The sequence below is a fragment of the Nomascus leucogenys genome, chromosome 2 (genome assembly GCF_006542625.1).
Source record: "Nomascus leucogenys isolate Asia chromosome 2, Asia_NLE_v1, whole genome shotgun sequence".
In the NCBI taxonomy this organism is placed as follows: domain Eukaryota; kingdom Metazoa; phylum Chordata; class Mammalia; order Primates; family Hylobatidae; genus Nomascus; species Nomascus leucogenys.
Genome location: NC_044382.1, coordinates 84,091,357 through 84,108,568, shown reverse-complemented (window position 1 = coordinate 84,108,568; position 17,212 = coordinate 84,091,357). Strand labels below are relative to the sequence as shown.

The window sequence follows — 17,212 nt, the reverse complement described above, 5'->3', positions numbered from 1 at the left end:
TGAGTGAACTCCCATTCACAATTGCTTCAAAGAGAATAAAATACCTAGGAATCCAACTTACAAGGGATGTGAAGGACCTCTTCAAGGAGAACTATAAACCACTGCTCAATGAAATAAAAGAGGATACAAACAAACGGAATAACATTCCATGCTCATGGGTAGGAAGAATCAATATTGTGAAAATGGCCATACTGCCCAAGGTAATTTATAGATTCAATGCCATCCCCATCAAGCTACCAATGACTTTCTTCACAGAATTGGAAAAAACTACTTTAAAGTTCATATGGAACCAAAAAAGAGCCTGCATTGCCAAGTCAATCCTAAGCCAAAAGAACAAAGCTGGAGGCATCACACTACCTGACTTCAAACTATGCTACAAGGCTACAGTAACCAAAACAGCATGGTACTGGTACCACAACAGAGATATAGACCAACGGAACATAACAGAGCCCTCAGAAATAAATATTTGTTTTCTTATTCCTAGTAGTGACCACAGGATGGGCACGTTAATGGAAGAGAATGACAGGGTGTAGATATCAGCTCCAGTCATAGCCTTTCACTGACTGCTTCTGACATCTGTGTCTTTCTCCATCATCCAGACACTTACCACTTATCCCATCACGACCCTGTGCAGCCCTCCCACCATGTACCGGATGCTTCTACAAAAAGACCTTAAGAGGTACTTGGGCAGAAATTTCCACTTGAACCACAAATGATAGCTACCATCCAGCATCACAGATCTCCCCTTTTCAGCACAGGGCAGCCCAGACTTTCTGAGTCTTACCACTACTGACATTTTGAACCAATAATTCTGTGTCATCGAGGGGGCTGTCGTATGCATTACAGGATATTGAGCAGCATCCCAAGACTCTACTCAATGCCAGTAGCACCTCCTCCCCACCATTTGTGACAGTCAAAAATGTCCCTAGGCTGGGCGCAGTGGCTCACATCTGTAATCCCGACAGTTTGGAAGCTGAGGCGGGCAGATCACCTGAGGTCAGGAGTTCAAGACCAGCCTGGCCAACATGGCAAAACCCTGTCACTACTAAAAATACAAAAATTAGCCAGGCGTGGTGGCACACGCCTGTAATCTCAGCCTCTTCAAAGGCTGAGGCAGGAGAATCGCTTGAATCCAGAAGGTGGAGGTTGCAGTGAGCCAAGATCGCGCCACTGCACTCCAGCCTGGGCAACAGAGCAAGACTCCATTTCAAAAAAAAAATAGTCCCTAGACACTGCCTAATGTCTCCTGGGGGGCAAAATTGTCCCCTAGTCTACAAACCACTGGAATATCCTCTAGGACAACTGGACATTTTTCCAGGGACAACCAGAGCTCTATAGTCCAAGAACTATAAAAAAATTTATCCTCTAGTACTACTTTTAAGAAACACTGTCGGCCAGGCGCGGTGGCTCACGCTTGTAATCCCAGCACTTTGGGAGGCCGAGGCGGGCGGATCACGAGGTTAGGAGATCGAGACTACGGTGAAACCCCGTCTCTACTAAAAATACAAAAAATTAGCCGGGCTTGGTGGCGGGCGCCTGTAGTCCCAGCTACTCGGAGAGGCTGAGGCAGGAGAATGGCATGAACCCGGGAGGCGGAGCTTGCAGTGAGCCGAGATTGCGCCACTGCACTCCAGCCTGGGCGACAGAGCGAGACTCCGTCTCAAAAAAAAAAAAAAGAAACACTGTCATTTAGAACCAGACCTCAAAAAAGAAAGAAAAGCATATTTATACTGGCTTGAAGAGAAGCTAACAAAGTTTGACTTGAAGGTTATATTCAATTTAGCCAAACTACGTGAACATCCAGTAGAGTTACAATGTATACTTGTTGAATTCAAACTCAATACATGAGGAGAGAAAGGAAGAGAGGAGCAATTTAAGAAGTGCAGGCTTGTCCATCCTCTTTTGCCACCAAAGTGTGGATGCCCAAGAGGGAAAGTGCTATGCAAGACAATAATGCAAATACAAATCTTCTATTTTCCTAGTCAGTGTCAACGCCTTTGGTCCTATGTGAGCATCTTGTTCACATTTCAATAGTAATTCAGGGACTATTCAATGATTATTCTGAATGCATATGATTTGTGTTCCACCCACATCCTCTGTTCATTTGGGGCCTCAGTGTTTGAGAAGCAAGCTGTTCTAGGCTTTCTCACCTGTCTTCAGTAAGGCCAGTGGTTAAAAGCTAAGCTCAAAAATCAAACAGACAGGGCCCCACTACTTACTAATAGTGTGGCCTTGGACACTCAAGATAATCTTACTAAGCCTCCATCAACTCCATCTATAAGAGAGGATTAAGAGCCACCTCACAAGGCTGTGATGAGAATTTAATGTAAGTGACTTGCTTGGTGAGATCACCTTGACAAGTGGGAGGTGCCTGGTACAGAGTATCATGAGTATCAACTCAGCCCTTTATTATTTGGAAGGCCTTGGGCAAGTTCTTTAAACTCTCTGAGCCTCAATGTCCTCATGTGTAAAGTAGGGGTTGAGAAGAATCTAAGAAAGCTTCTAAAGCCCTTATAACCTAGCAACTGCTCAATCAGTACTAGCTGCTATATCATGTGGCTTGTAATAAGCACTTAGTATCATTAATAGCATTTTCTCCCACCTTTTAACATCTTTAATAGCTAAGTTCTCCTCCATCTGCTAAAACGTAACCTGTCAGAAATTTTTGTTATAATCACTAATGTGCCCCATATGCCTACAACAACGTCTAGCAATACAGTAGGTGTTCAACAAGTATTTGTTGAATGAACTTTCCTAAGACTTGCCTCTCCTAGCTTCTATGCTTGCTGCTTGAATGTCCTAATTATCTTGCAGGGAAAGCACTCAGGTTCCTCTCAAAAAGGCCCCATGCAACTCTGTCTCTCCAGATATAAATTCAAGAGGCTGCGGCACTGCTTGACAGGAGGGGAGGCACTCACCCCAGAGGTGCTGGAGCAGTGGAGAGCACAAACTGGGCTGGAGCTACATGAGGGCTATGGATAGACGGAAGTGGTATATTTAAAGGGCAACATTTATGTTTAGTATATTTGGGGGCCTTTCTGCCCCAGGATTTTCAACCTGAGCCCCTGAAGTGCCTCCATCCCACTCTAAATTTTTACAGTTTCCCAGTATACCTCATCTTGCCAGTAGTTACCAAAACTTGCAAACTGCTCAGTTAGGTTTTGCTAAAGGGGTGATGATTATTATTCCATCATTCCTGCCTCCCCCTCATGCATGAGAAATCTCAGGGGCTTTAGCAGGTGGGTGAGGCTCAGAACTGAGCAGTTCATCTTTCCAACTGTGCTGGGAAGAATAATCTGAGAGCCTCTGTGGGGAATTTATTCCAAGGTGCACTTAATGGAGTCTAAGGAGTAGTTTTCAAAGTGTGGTCCCCAAACCAGCAACATCAGCATCATCTGGGAATTTGGTAGAAATGCAAATTCTTGGACCCCACTCCACACCTAATGCGTTAGAAACTCTGGGATGAGGCCCATAAATCTGTGTTTCAACAATGCTCCAGAATCTCCAATTTGATTCTAAAGCACACCCATGTTTGAGAACTACTGGTCTCAAATAGTGTATTTCAGAAGGTGTGCTTAAATACTGGGAAAATCAGTCCAAACTGAATCTTAAGTTTCATTGTCATGATATAGTTTCAGAAAATGAATTTTTGTCTACTTATGCAAAGTTTGTCCTCTCAATGGGAATAATTTGTGCCGATCAGAAAGGACAAAAAATTAAACCAGGCTCAATGGGGCAAGAATGCTGCACTATGATGTCCAGGTAGGTTGAGAAAATATCTGACCAGTTCAATAAAGCAGAAAGAACATTTTACAGTTTTCTGCTATTCACCGTACAACTATTCACAACCTGCTTTCATTTTGTGAAAAGAAAATTTGAAGAAAATCAATTGTTTCTTTCATTCTAGATTATAGATGAAAATGGCAATGTTCTACCACCTGGCAAAGAAGGGGAAATTGCCCTCAGACTAAAGTCTACACAGCCCTTCTGCTTCTTCTCTGAATATGTGATATGAGGATAGAAAGCGCTAGTCATGCCTTAATACAAACCTCGGTCCAAATTTCATTTCCACCATGTCTTGCCATGTAACCTCAGGCAAGCAACAAAATCTATTTCATCAGCAGTAAAATGCAGAGCCTATCACTTATCACCTAAGTACTATAAAGATGAAATTCCGAATGTAACAAACTGGTTGCAGTGGTTATCCTCAGAAAGGAAAACTGGACAGGGTAGGATGGGGGTGCAGTTGGGGGGTGCTAGAGGTGGAAGAGGGGCTTTTTATTATACTATTATATTTGGGACCTTTTATATCTTATACTAGGAACTACCTTTTTAAAAAAATTAATTTCCAGCCAGGGACAGTGGCTCATGCCTGTAATCGCAACATTTTGGGAGGCTGAGGTGGGAGGGTGGCTTGAGCCCAAGAGTTCAAGACCAGCCTGGGAAACATAGCGAGACCCCGTCTCTACAAAAACATAAAACAATTAGCCAGGTGTGGTGGCACATGCCTTTGGTCCCAGCTACTCAGAAGGCTGAGGCGACAGGATTGTTACAGCCTGGGAGGTCAAAGCTGCCGTGAGCTATGATCAAGCCAATGCAGTCCAGCACGGGCAACAGAAAGAGACTCTGTCTCAAAATATAAAATACATTATTTCCTTTAGAAGTACAATTTGTAATGTACTTGTCACTTAATGAGTGCCATACCCATCTCTGTTCTGACCAAACTAATCCCCAGATGTCATCTTTGATTCCTAGGACAGTTCAGAGAAAACTGCTGCCATGGTAAGGGGAGATTTTTATGTCACTGGAGACAGAGGAATGATGGACAGTGATGGGTATTTCTGGTTTGTCGGCAGAGCTGATGATGTCATTATTTCCTCTGGGTTTGTAGATTTGGCACTCTTAAGAGGCAAGGATTGACAGGAAGGGAGATCTCCTACTGGAGGATGTGGTGGTCAAAGGCTTCTTTTCCTTTTCAGGTACCGACCGTATTGGGCCATTTGAAGTGGAGAGTGCGCTTGCTGAGCACCCAGCAGTTGTCGAATCGGCTGTTGTCAGTAGTCCATATCCAATCCATGGGGTGGTAGATGAAGGTCATTAATTAAAGTAGCAACTTTATATTTTTGAGTTCTGTCCATTTGACCATGGTAAAGGCTGAACCAAAAGTGATCATCTAATTCTCACTATGAGGCATGCATTTGGCCAAAATACAAATCAGGCAACCAACTTTACAATAAGTTGCGTCCCAAAGGGGAGCTATTAGGATTCTTTTGAAGGCAAGTGACAGAAACTCAACTCAAACTGCCTTAAGTTAAAAAAAAAGAAAAAGACATTTGGCTCATATAAATGACAAGTATTCAAGTACAGCCACATCCAAGGGTTCATGTAAGGTTGGCAAGTCTTAGTCTCTCTCCATTTTTGGCTCTGCTGTTCTTTATGCCGGCTCCATTTGAGCGGGTTCTTCCTATTTGATAGCAATCAACTCCAGACTTACACAGGTTAACAACCCTCCACCCCTCCAGGAAAGGACAGAGCTCTGTTTTCAATCATTTCAAGTAACTCTCAGGACCGCATTTGCCTACCTTAGATCACATCTCTCATCAACGTGGTTCAGGGAATGGTATATGCTGATCGGCCAGACTTGGATCATATGTCTATCATTGGAGGTAGGGGTTGGTGTCAATCCCACCAGAGAGGTTAGGGTAATACTCTATAGGAAAAACTACAGTAGCTACTAAAAAGGGGGAACAGATACTGCATAAGCATATGCAAATTTCACTGAATAGGCAGCAGATTTCACGGAATGGACAACTGTCATGGAACTCAGAATACATTTTCTCACAGAAACAAGGCAAATAGAAAATTGTGGCCAGTTTCCCAAACAAGTCTCACGAGCCTGTTTAGGACCAATGGAAAGGAAACTCTGGCAATGACAACAATAGTCTTAATTCTAGGAAGAAGCCCTATTTTCCTAATTTCCTCATGGAAGTTTCCTACAGACACAGCAAGTGACAAAATTTCAAAACAGTTTGTCTCTCAGCATCCTCCCACATCTGTACCTCCCTCTCACACACCAGTGAGCCTCTGCAGTGACACCATGGGTGCCCTACTCTTACCTCTTATACCCCCTCCACTCCCATTTATTCCATTCTCAGAAAGTTTCCTCCTGCTGCCATGTTCTCATTATCTTAATATAAATGATTTCAGCTGAAGAGCAGAAGCAACCACCAATTAGAATCAATGTATGAACAATGAATAATTAATTTATATGCTTACTAACCTCAGTAATTATCTAATTGGTAGGTTTTAAACAGTATTACAAAGAGAAGCAAACAATATGAGGCAAAAAAACGACCTTATAGAGATAGATCAATCTTTCCTGAGAGTTTTTTGTTTCATTTTGTTTTGAGATGGAGACTTGCTCTGTCACCCAGGCAAAAGCAGGAGTGCAGTGGTGCAGTTATAGCTCACTGCAACCTCAAAATGCTGGGTTCAAGCGATCCTCCCACCTCAGCCTCCTGAGTTGCTAGGACTACATATGTGCACATCATGCCCTGGCTAATTTTTTCTTTTTAGTCTTTATAGAGATGGGGTCTCACTATGTTGACCAGGCTGGTTTCAAACTCCTGAGCTTAAACTATCCTTCTACCTTGGCCTCCCAATGTTTTGGGATTATAGGTGTAAGCCACCACACTCGGCCCCTTCCTGAGATTTGATCTCCCGGGATACACAGTCCTTCCTCCATTGAGACTCTTCAAACTCCCTTGAAACCACATATTCTCTGGGAGCTCCATTTGTCCGCCTGCTACATGCTTCTAGCGGTATAGATTCGAAGGAGTAAGTGGTCATCTATAAACCAAGGACTGCCTGCGTAATAAATGGGATCAATACATGTGTGACCTGTAAATAGAACTTAGCTTTCTTGAACCACTGCACTCCTCATACTCACAAACCATTTACCTGGAATTATTCTCAAAACCTCACTTTGTAATTGTATCCAAGCTTTGTTCAGAAGCAATCTCTGGCATTTGCAGTCATCACTCAAACTGCTATTAACAAACAGTAAGTATCTATGTTCAGCATTGGTTGCAGATCCTTGATGTGTCTGAAAAACAGAGCAAGATAAATTCTGTTGCAGGTGGTGAAAGCTTTTGTTGTCTTAGCTCCATCCTTTAAGTCCTACAGCCCAGATAAAGTAACTCTTGAGCTTCAGGATCACGTGAAAAAAATCAACTGCACCTTACAAATATCCAAGAAAGGTAAGTATTTTGTCCAAAAGTTAAGTTTGGATGTTACCAAACTAAGACCTAAGCTAAAATGTAGATTTTACTGGATTTTGACTTTATAGTAGCTCATTATATCGGTAGAGGGCACCTTTTGTTTAGCCCTAAGAACTTGAAAATGTTTTGTTAGAACAGTATAAATGCATTATAAACTAGAGCCTTTAATCAACTCTGCAATACTGAATCACTACTAAGATTCTTTCTAGAAATAATTTGTCCCATTCTGTATAAGAAAAGCACAGTGGCCAAGAATGGCCAACTGCCTTGTTTTTAGGGACAGCACTTGACTAATCTATCCTAGGACTCTTGGCCCTAATAACCAAATAAATTCAAAGAACATACCTGTATGTATCAAGGGACCCCATTTAATATTCAGAAAGAATATCCAAAGAAACCATGAAATCTTTCCTGAAACTTTCATCAAATAAGGATTTAAGAAGAATACTATATAAAGGGCCATGAAGATGGCCCTGTAGTTTCCTTCTAACCGTGGAATTGGTTGATATTGACTAATCCTCTGCATGAAATTTCTACTTTAGTTAGCATCATTTCAGTCAAAAGGTAGTAAATTTCAACCTAAGAACTACTCAACAATTTCTCCATTACATTCACTAAATTAATGAACTTTGACTTTCAGAAAGGCTATTTGAGGACATTTTAAAATACAGTAGTAGTCTTATTTTGACAGAACAGAATAAAAAGAGGATTTTTAAGGTCAAGTCAGGGCAGAAAACTGTATATATTCCAAATTATCCCTAAAAAATCTTCTCCAATCTCCACGGCCCAGCTCTGCAAAGACAAGAACTAAGTGTTCTTTTTGCATTTAGGTGTAGTCTCCACTTTCCAGAACAGTAGAGACCTAGGACTAGTTTGAACTGGGGGAAAGCAATGGGGTAAAGGGATTCTTACTTTCTTGTGGCAAAGCATTGAAGTGAATTTGCACTAAAAACCCCTAAGATGGAGCTACACCGTCACCCTTCCTATACAAACAGAACAGTTTCTGGTGTCTATGAGATTCAATAATCTTAGGCTAAGATAATCTAGACTTTAAAATTCAGTCTCAGAGTTTCATGCAAGCTCTCTCCTATTGCACTGACAATTGGAAGAATGGAATCAAATGTCTCATAAAAATATATGAATGAAAATTGTTTTAATAACCAAACTGACAAAGGTAATGATAATGGTTTCTAGTGTTTAAAATTGCAGGAGTCAAATGATTATTTAGAAAAAGAAAGTGCACAATGAATCTGTATTTCATTTATTTTGTGCCTAATTCAAAATAAAGATATATCCTAAATGTTCAAGACAATTTCTTCTACTTAACAACTTTGTAAGACCAAACTTCAAGATATTAAAATACTGTTAAAACGAAGAGGATAAATAACTCAAAAATCAGTAAGTGAATTTAATGAAAGTACTGTATTACTGTGGCTCATTTTGAAGCAAATTAACTGTAAAATATCTGAAACTTGGATTTAGGAATATTAATTATCCAAGGGTAATAAATTGTTTATATTTTTTAGGATCATGTCCATGACATTTTTTATAATTTGACATATAAACATATTTTATGATATATATATACTGTAAAGCAAGAGATTTACTAAGAGTCAGAAAGAAAAAGTATAGAACACCAATATTTAGGGAACAAATTTATTCTGATTTTTCTGAAAATATCAGGAACTATGAAAAAACAAGCTCGATATCTGGCCGTACGAAAAGCAAAATACAAGTAAAAATAACATTTGAAAACCAGGTTTAACCTTAGAGAATCATGTTTTAAAATACAAAGTTTAACATTCTTTCCTCTATGGAGCTAAACAAGTTTTCTAAACCACAAGACTGCAGTTTTATTTTTTATTTTTTTTAACTGACGTAATTTTTTAAAAGAAAAAACAAAAGGGGAATAAGAAGCACTCACTTCCTACCCTGGAATCTTGTCATTTATAAAATAACATGCTCAAATGTCAGTGAAAATAAGCAGTTGATAAACCTGAAAACAAGCCTTTTAATGAGTTCAGGTTACAACCGAACACAGGATTTTGTAACTGGGAAAGAACAGCTTGTATAATAACCGAGTCTTACCAAATACAAATAAATATAAAAGACAATTAAAAACAAACTATAAAATCAAAATCTTTCCGTGAAGTAGCAGCTTTCACAAAGTAAAAACAATTTAGTTCCACAGAGTTGTATGTTCTGTAGGCATATGGCCAATTTTTTTCCGAGTCCTTTTGTCTTGCATTATCAAAATAGAATCTGTGTCTTGGAGCAAGTCTGCTGAAGAAGGCACCAAAATCCTATCCTCCCTATTCCCCTAAATGATATTAGTAATCCTCTTATCAATCATTGCAAGGTAACTTCAATGTCATTAAGTATTAACATTCTAAATATGTAAAGCTATAGAAGGAAGGTCCTGCCTATTCTCTTTGCCCCTCTCAAATCATTCTAGTCTGGTTTACCAAACAGAACCACTAGCTAGGAGGATAAAAATACATTCCCATGTTCACTAGCCATTAAATGAACATAGCCACTTGTGCAGGAAGCCTAACATTTTTAGGACTTCCTAACTTTTTAAAATTTAAGGATAAGCCCATTTCTACAAGCTAACTTTACAGCTCCTTAATATTCTTAATCTGGACAGTTTACTTTGCACTTTGTTGGTGTCTGCCTTTTCAATTCTTTTACCCAAAAATAGGCCTTGAAAAAACTTTCAAATTCAGGAAACCCCTAAACCCCTGCAGAGATCCCTCATGGTATGTGAGTGTGAGCACTAAGTTGAAGAATACTGTTATTTCACAGAAATCTAGGACTGTCAGACTAGGGCTGAGTTCATTCTCTTCCTTCAGAGACAAAATTTCAAGCTGAGCAGATTCAGAGACAAGGGTTCCTCATAAGTTAAAGTTATATACTAGTGCTGGGGAAAGGAGAGAAAATGCTGTTTCATTGGGTCTTGTGGTTCCTCCAGCTGGGTTAGAGCAAGATTTGAGAGTTGCACCCTTCATTTTCAAGTCCAAGTGGCTGCAGAAACATTTCAAGAATTCCTCTGGCAAGGTGGCAAGTCAGTTTCCTTTTAGATCTAAGACTCTTGTCACTTTAAGAAAAAATTTTTTCCCCAGAACCTTTCAGAGACTTGTCCATTTGTTCATGTGATGAAAAATGTCTGCAAAATAGGCTAATTTCTGTAGTCATTTTTCATTTCCAAAGCACTCAGCAAAAGCTGGCTGTTTTCGTGTAAGTACTCTGGAAATTCACCTTTCAATTCAAATATCCTGTAGAGAACGCTTCCTCTGATAAGCCACTGGATGTCTGTATGGTGCAGGAGGTTTATGTGCTGTTTGTCCAGGTTTTTGTTTTGGGTGTTTTTTTTTGTTTTTTTTTTAACATTTTTGCATAAATGGGTCTTTGATACAGGTAACCAGTTTTGTAACACTCTTCAGAACATCACCGTATCTTCAAGTTTTTGACATCAGCATCTCTGTGGAGAAAGCGGTGTGCTATAATGTCAACATCAGGATTTCTTTCTTTTTTTTTAATAATGCAAAATGACTGATGGGGCACCAGGAGTGTAGATAACAGACCTCTGGTTATCAGATATGATGTCACAACATTATATATTGGCCTTTGTTCTGGGAGGCTCCTAGCAATAGAAAAAGTTTTCTTTGAATTTCATCATTTACAAATCTTACAAATGCTACAGCATGACAAATATTAGTGAAAACTGTTGACTCATCATCCTGGATAGAGAAGCTGCTACTTTTCAGTTAATGACACAAAACCTTGTTTGCATCATATGAGATATCATCAGTAAATCAACTTATTGAGAATAAAGTCTTTTCAATTTTGTACTGCATCTTGCCCCAGCATTTTAATATTATTAGATTCTCACCAACTATGCATATTTCCTTTCCTAAGTTCTGCTACTAAATAATTTGCTTCTTAAACCTTTTGACTAAATGTGATTTCTGAACAAAAGCCTGTTTTTGATAGTCCAAAAGCCATTTGAAAATAATGAATATCCTTTCTTGTCAAGTGGCTGTGATTTATTGTTACAATTGCTAGTTTTGTAAGTTGCATGCCACAGACGATGCACAATGGGACAGGACAGCTTGGACTGAGTCCACATAATACCCTTGAGAAGTAGCTTTCTTTATAAAGACAGAATTTCTTTGTGTCCCTTGTTGCACTAGTATACTGAAGTATACTCAGAAGACTGAAACTCTTCATCATCAACCTTTTCAGAAATGTCTGTAGCTCTATGCTTAAAATGGTTCTCTTCTCTCTCACATCTTGCCTTCCAAAATTGCAACACTGGACCGTCAGCTTTATTACACACAAATGTTAAAAAATATATAAAAATAAAAACAGACATAAACAAGAAAATCACAAAAGTACAAAAACTTCACTAAACAATCACTTCTAACCTACATGATCCACATTTTTGCAGTGTTTACAACAAAGTGGCAGGCGGACAGCTGAGCTGTGGCATCTAAAAACTTCCTCCTTAGAATGAAAACTTCCCTCTGATTTTCTACTTCACAGTTAGTTCACTCCCATAAGTCAGCTGGCACTGCAGAAGAGGAGCCTGGGAGAGGCCAATATCCCCCTCCTGTCCTCCCCTCTTTGCAACAGCAACACATGGGTCTGCCTCTACATAATACCATAAAGGCTGAAAGATCCCTAACAAAACTGTTAACAGGGCTGCGCAATCATTGCTCACTACTGTGACAACAGCATAATGCAGCATACAAACAAAAAACTGTTTTTAGTCACAATTTAAAGTGGAGCCCCAGCAACATCTCGTAGAGCCCCAGGTGAGAAACCCACCTCCAACACCAAATGACTTCCTATGAGAGGTCATTTTCATTTGACTTGGATCCTTCTGTGGCTTGACTTGCAAGTTCAGGTTTGGCTCCTCCCTCATTTACCACCTGAGGATTACACGTTGGTTTTGTCTGCCCCAGCTCCTCAGTATTCTCTGGTACCTGCTGGTTATTTTTTCCTTCTGCTGTGTTGTTTTGGTCTGATTTGTCAGCAGATTCCAATTTAGCTTCTTTCCCATTTCCCTGCTTTGAGTTAAGCTGTGATGGATCCTTAGGGCTCTTCACCACCTCCTGGAGATTGTATTTTCTAAACAACATGTAATCTTTCACAACACTCAGGCAACAGACAGCTTTGATGATTTCTACTACCACTGTGTACTGTGGATTGGTGAGATCCACTTTATTTTCTGAATTGAGGGTGCACACTATTCCTGTAACAAAAACAGAAAAACACATAGCTGAGGAGGATACCATTACATTTGAATAGATACAAAAAATCTTTTGTCTCTGTTTCTTGTTAAAACAAGACATACACTAATCCACTCCTCTACGTGGACTTCAAATATTCTGAACCCTTACAATAAATAAACACAAATGAAACCCTACAACATTTAATAAGAATTTTTTTTTTCCAAACAAAATTCAATTTCGAGTTAAAGACTTTATCTAACTACCAGAAAATCTCATATCCGACATATTGAAATCAGTTGATTTAATATTATCTTAAGAACATTTTAATATATTTGTTCTACACTCAAAAATGTAGGCCTTAAATCTTTAAAAAGAAAAAAAATCCTTAAAAAACAAGTATTTACCATTGAATGCCTATGGAAAATCACTGAAAGAAACATACCTGCCAATTCTCTGATAACTTCTTCTCTATTTACATGACTGTTATTTCGAGATTTGTACACAATCTGAAATGTCCCTTTGTTTGGAGCTTTAAACCAGGGTTCCAAAAATGTTTCTGCATATTTTTTCATATCTTCTAAAAAAGCCTTGCATGTGCCTGAGATGGGTAACATTCGTAAAATAACTCGAGTCTTCTTTTTCTTGGTTTTGTACATATCCTGGAGAATATGATGCACTAATTTCTCAGGCTCTTAAGAAGAAAAAAAAACAGAAAAAAAAAGTTAAGAAGATAATTTCTCAGACATCTTAAAGATTGAACTCTAAAATGAATTTTCACTGGCAATGACGTAAGTTGACAGAAGAAATTCTCATAATGAATTTTAAATGAATCTACCTAGTCATTCTTTCCAACCAATATTTCTTCAGTGCCTAATATGTACTATAATGTATCTAATATATTTTAACTTTTCATCATTATTACTGCTTGCACTAGAAATGACTGTTTAGGTAGACACCGTTGTTAACATTTTTGTGATGTCCTGAGTTATCCAACCATAACACCATGCTGTTGTTTTCCTGTAACAACAGAGTACATTAAACAGTACACATTTTTTTACAAAAAAAAAAAAAAAATCTGTGAGTCACTTTAAAAGATGTAATTAATCCATTAGCTAAGTTAGCACACAAGTCTAAATCTCAGACCCAGGAGGAATCCCAGAACCATGTTGGGCACAAGATAATGAAAGGGAGGTCCTCAGGCTGCAATCTGCCTACATACAAGTCTATTTGGGGTTGCTCCAAAAATTTTTGAATTAGTTGACCACATTGAAAAACAACAAAACTCCAGATTTCAAACATCTTTTGAGAAATTCGAATACCTGGCCCTGCATTCCCAAACAGCAACAACTGGCTGGAGCTGAGTAGCAGCTGCCCCTTTTACACAGAATTGGCACTCTAGTTCTGCCTTAAGTTATATACGAAGGAAGCAGCAAAGCCAGGTTTCCACTCATAAGCCAATGCTACATCCACCACCCCATTCTACCTCTCCACAGGCCAACTGCTAATACAGTATACAGAAGCTGCCATCAAATGATTAACTCAATCATGCCCAAGAAGCCACTTTGTAAGCAGTATTCCCTGAGACAGGAAGATACCCAGATGTTATGAGATCGATAATCTTAACAAGTATTTGTCACACCTATCCCAAGTGTCCTGATGAAGACGACGTTATTTGCTCCACTTTCCACTGACTGGAATCTTCTTAGCCTCATCTCTGTAGATGCCTTAATGTCATCAACTTCTTTCTTCAAGGCAGCCTCCGCATCATCCTCCTCTCCCTCACTTCCAGAGGGCTGCTGATCCTTGTCTGTAAACTGTTTGCATAAAACTAATGAGCAGAAATGACACAACAGCTCACATTTAAACACTAAGTAATTATTTATGTGAAATCCTGGTGGCAGGTGGCTCAGTATTGTTTTTTGTTTTTTTTTTTCTAAAGATGGAGTCTCGCTTTGCCTCCCAGGCTGGAGTGCAGTGGTGCGATCTTGGCTTGCTGCAACCTCTGCCTCCTGGGTTCAACCAATTCTCCTGCCTCAGCCTCCCGAGTAACTGTGATTACAGGCGCATGCCACCACACGCAGCTAATTTTTGTATTTTTAGTAGAGATGGGGTTTCGCCCTGTTGGCCAGGCTGGTCTTAAACTCCTCAGGTGATCCACTCGCCTCAGCCTCCCAAAGTGCTGGGATTACAGGTGTGAGCTACCATGCCCAGCTGACTCAGTATTGATAATAAAGCTTTTTTTACGAAACTGGGACACCACACCCTTCAAAACATGGAGCAAGGCCGGAAGTGGTGGCTCATGCCCGTAATCCCAGCACTTTGGGAGGCCGAGGCAAGCAGATCACCTGAGGTCAGGAGTTCGAGACCAGCCTAGCCAACATGGTGAAACCCTGTCTCTACTAAAAATACAAAAATTAGCCCGATGTGGTGGCAGGCGCCTGTAATCCCAGCTACTCAGGAGGCTGAGGCAGGAGAATCACCTGAACCCAGAAGGCAGATGTTGCAGTGAGCTGAGATTGCACCACTGCACTCCAACCTGGGGGACAGAGCAAGACTCTGTCTCAAAAAAATTAAAAAAAAAAAAAAAAATGTGGAGGAAGAGGGAATTCCCCCAGACTACAGAATGTAAAATTTGAAAATGTTTTCAAAAGCATCCTGACAGCTTGAGGCAGAGAGAAGTGTGCTGACCAGATCAATCATTTCAGGGTGGACCTTAACACCTTGACCAGGTATCTGTGTGCCTCACATGACACTGTCCTTTTGGTGAGATTAGACCAAATACTTGGAGAATTAAAAACCCTTACTCTTGTTCTATTAAGGAACAAGGCACAGAAATACATTGTTCAATAATTTTGGCCAAGCATGGTGGCTCACGCCTGTAATCCCAGTACTTTAGGGGGCAGAGGTGGGCGGATCCCTTGAGCCTAGGAATTTGAGATCAGCCTGGACAACATGGCCTAAGAACCCGTCTCTACAAAAAATACAAAAAATTAGTCGGGCATGGTGGCACATGCCTGCAGTCCCTGCTACTCGGGGGCTGAGGCAGGAGGATCGCTTCGGCCCCGGAGGTGGAGGTTGCAGTGAGCAAGATCATGCCACTGTACTCCAGCCTCCACCTTGGGTGACAGAGCAAGACCGCTTCCAAAAAAAGAATTTGCTCAAAGTACAGGAGTAGACAGGATATGTACTTGTTGCCCAGCTCTCTGCCCCCTAGTGGCCAATGAAATTGCCAGTCAGGCACAATAATAATTGTATACATTTACAGAAACTTTATTAACATACCAGTATGTACTTTATGTACATAAGCAACTCACTAGCCAGTCTTAAAGTATTCTCTTTTTTGTCTAGCTCAGCAGCATCAAATAATGTGCCCATGTCCGAGTCCCCAAGCTAGTAAAGGATGAGTCGTGAATTTAAATTCCCTCTGTATTACCCTTCTTCATTTAATCCCTCAGTGTGCATGTGTGTATTGGTCCAGATTCTAAGCCAGTAATATGATTTCCAAACAGTAAGACTTTAGGTGATACTGGTAGAAGTTTTTACTTTCTAAAATGTATTTGAAGTGCAATAACTAGCATTAGTAGTAAACCTATTATTTCAGAGATATTATTGCTTCAGGTAAACACATTATTACTCCAACTTCACGAGGCTGTCATGAGAAATGTGTTTCTGAAAAAACTTCAGCACACCGCCTGGCCCTCAATGAGCAATCCTTAAGTGGGAGCTAGGCCGGGCTCAGTGGCTCACGCCTGTAATCTCAGCACTTTGAGAGACAGAGACGGGAGGATCGCTTGAGTGTAGGGTTTAGGACTACCCTGGGCAAAACAGTGAGACCCCTTATCTACAATTTACAAAAATTAGCCGAGAGTGGTGGCGCGCACCCGTAGTCCCAGCTACTCTGGAGGCTGAGGCAAGAGAAGTCGAGGATCCCCTGAGCTATCCTCGCGCCACTGCACTCCAGCCTGGGCAACAGAGCGAGACCCTGTCTCACAAAAATAAAAATAAAAGTAATGGGAGCTACCGTGGTTAATGATGGAAAGAAAAGGTGCAAGCACTTCGAGCACAAAACCGATAGCACCTCAGTCTGCGAACGTCTCAGGACCAGGGACGGAAACGCCAGCGAGGCCACGCCCCTACAGCCGTCACGCCGACAACCCGAGACGCGCATGCCCATACCGGCAGCCATCCCTCCCGCAAGGCCTGGCAGCCGACTCGCCCGCCCACCCCGGGACCGGTACCTTTTCTGGCCCATACATGTCGTCGCCGTATTCGTTGAGCAGGCTGTAGGCCTCCTCCACGCACTTGCGCTCGTTCATATTGCAGGTAATGAGGATGCCCTGCAGCCCGGGCTCCAGCTGACGGGGCCCGCCAGCGTCGCAGCGCCGAGCGCGCTTGGCCAGCACATACTGAGCCTTGCATTTGCGCTTCCCGCCGCCAGGCTGAGTAGTCTGCTGGGCAGGGGCAGCCATGGTGCGCGCAAGCTGAGAGAAAAGAGAAAACGTTTCTCCGCTGCTGCTGGCGTCCTCATCTACTGCCAGCGCGAGCTGATGACGTTAGATATGAGCGACGGCCTCCTCTATCCCGCCTCCAAGCCTCATTCCTTGCTGCGCCAGGTCCTAAGGCCGGTCTGTAATCGTCAAAGGGGTGGAGTGACACCCGCCCAAGCCCCGCCTCCTGCCCCGCCTCCCAACTGCA

General features: G+C 41.1%; 1 protein-coding gene and 1 pseudogene across 1 annotated transcript; one reads left to right on the top strand and one right to left on the bottom strand.

Annotated features, from left to right (window-relative positions):
- Positions 1-9,608, top strand: part of LOC101176554 — a 22,752-nt pseudogene extending 13,144 nt beyond the window's left edge.
- THUMPD1 (THUMP domain containing 1) lies at positions 8,923-17,212 on the bottom strand. The gene is made up of 5 exons (XM_030800098.1): positions 16,756-17,212; positions 14,157-14,331; positions 12,960-13,208; positions 12,111-12,537; positions 8,923-10,761 (listed from the first exon to the last, which is right to left on the bottom strand). The coding sequence occupies exons 1-4, from the start codon at positions 16,984-16,986 to the stop codon at positions 12,131-12,133; spliced, it is 1,062 nt and encodes a 353-aa protein (XP_030655958.1). The 5' UTR covers positions 16,987-17,212; the 3' UTR covers positions 8,923-10,761; positions 12,111-12,130.

Coding starts and splice junctions, on each gene's coding strand:
- THUMPD1 (XM_030800098.1), bottom strand. CDS start 16,986: ATGGCTGCCCCTGCCCAGCAGACTACTCAGCCTGGCGGCGGGAAGCGC. Junction 13,209..14,156: donor CATCAGGACACTTGGGATAG/GTGTGACAAATA, acceptor TTTCTTCTTAAG/AGCCTGAGAAATTAGTGCAT. Junction 12,538..12,959: donor AGTTATCAGAGAATTGGCAG/GTATGTTTCTTT, acceptor TTTTTGTTACAG/GAATAGTGTGCACCCTCAAT.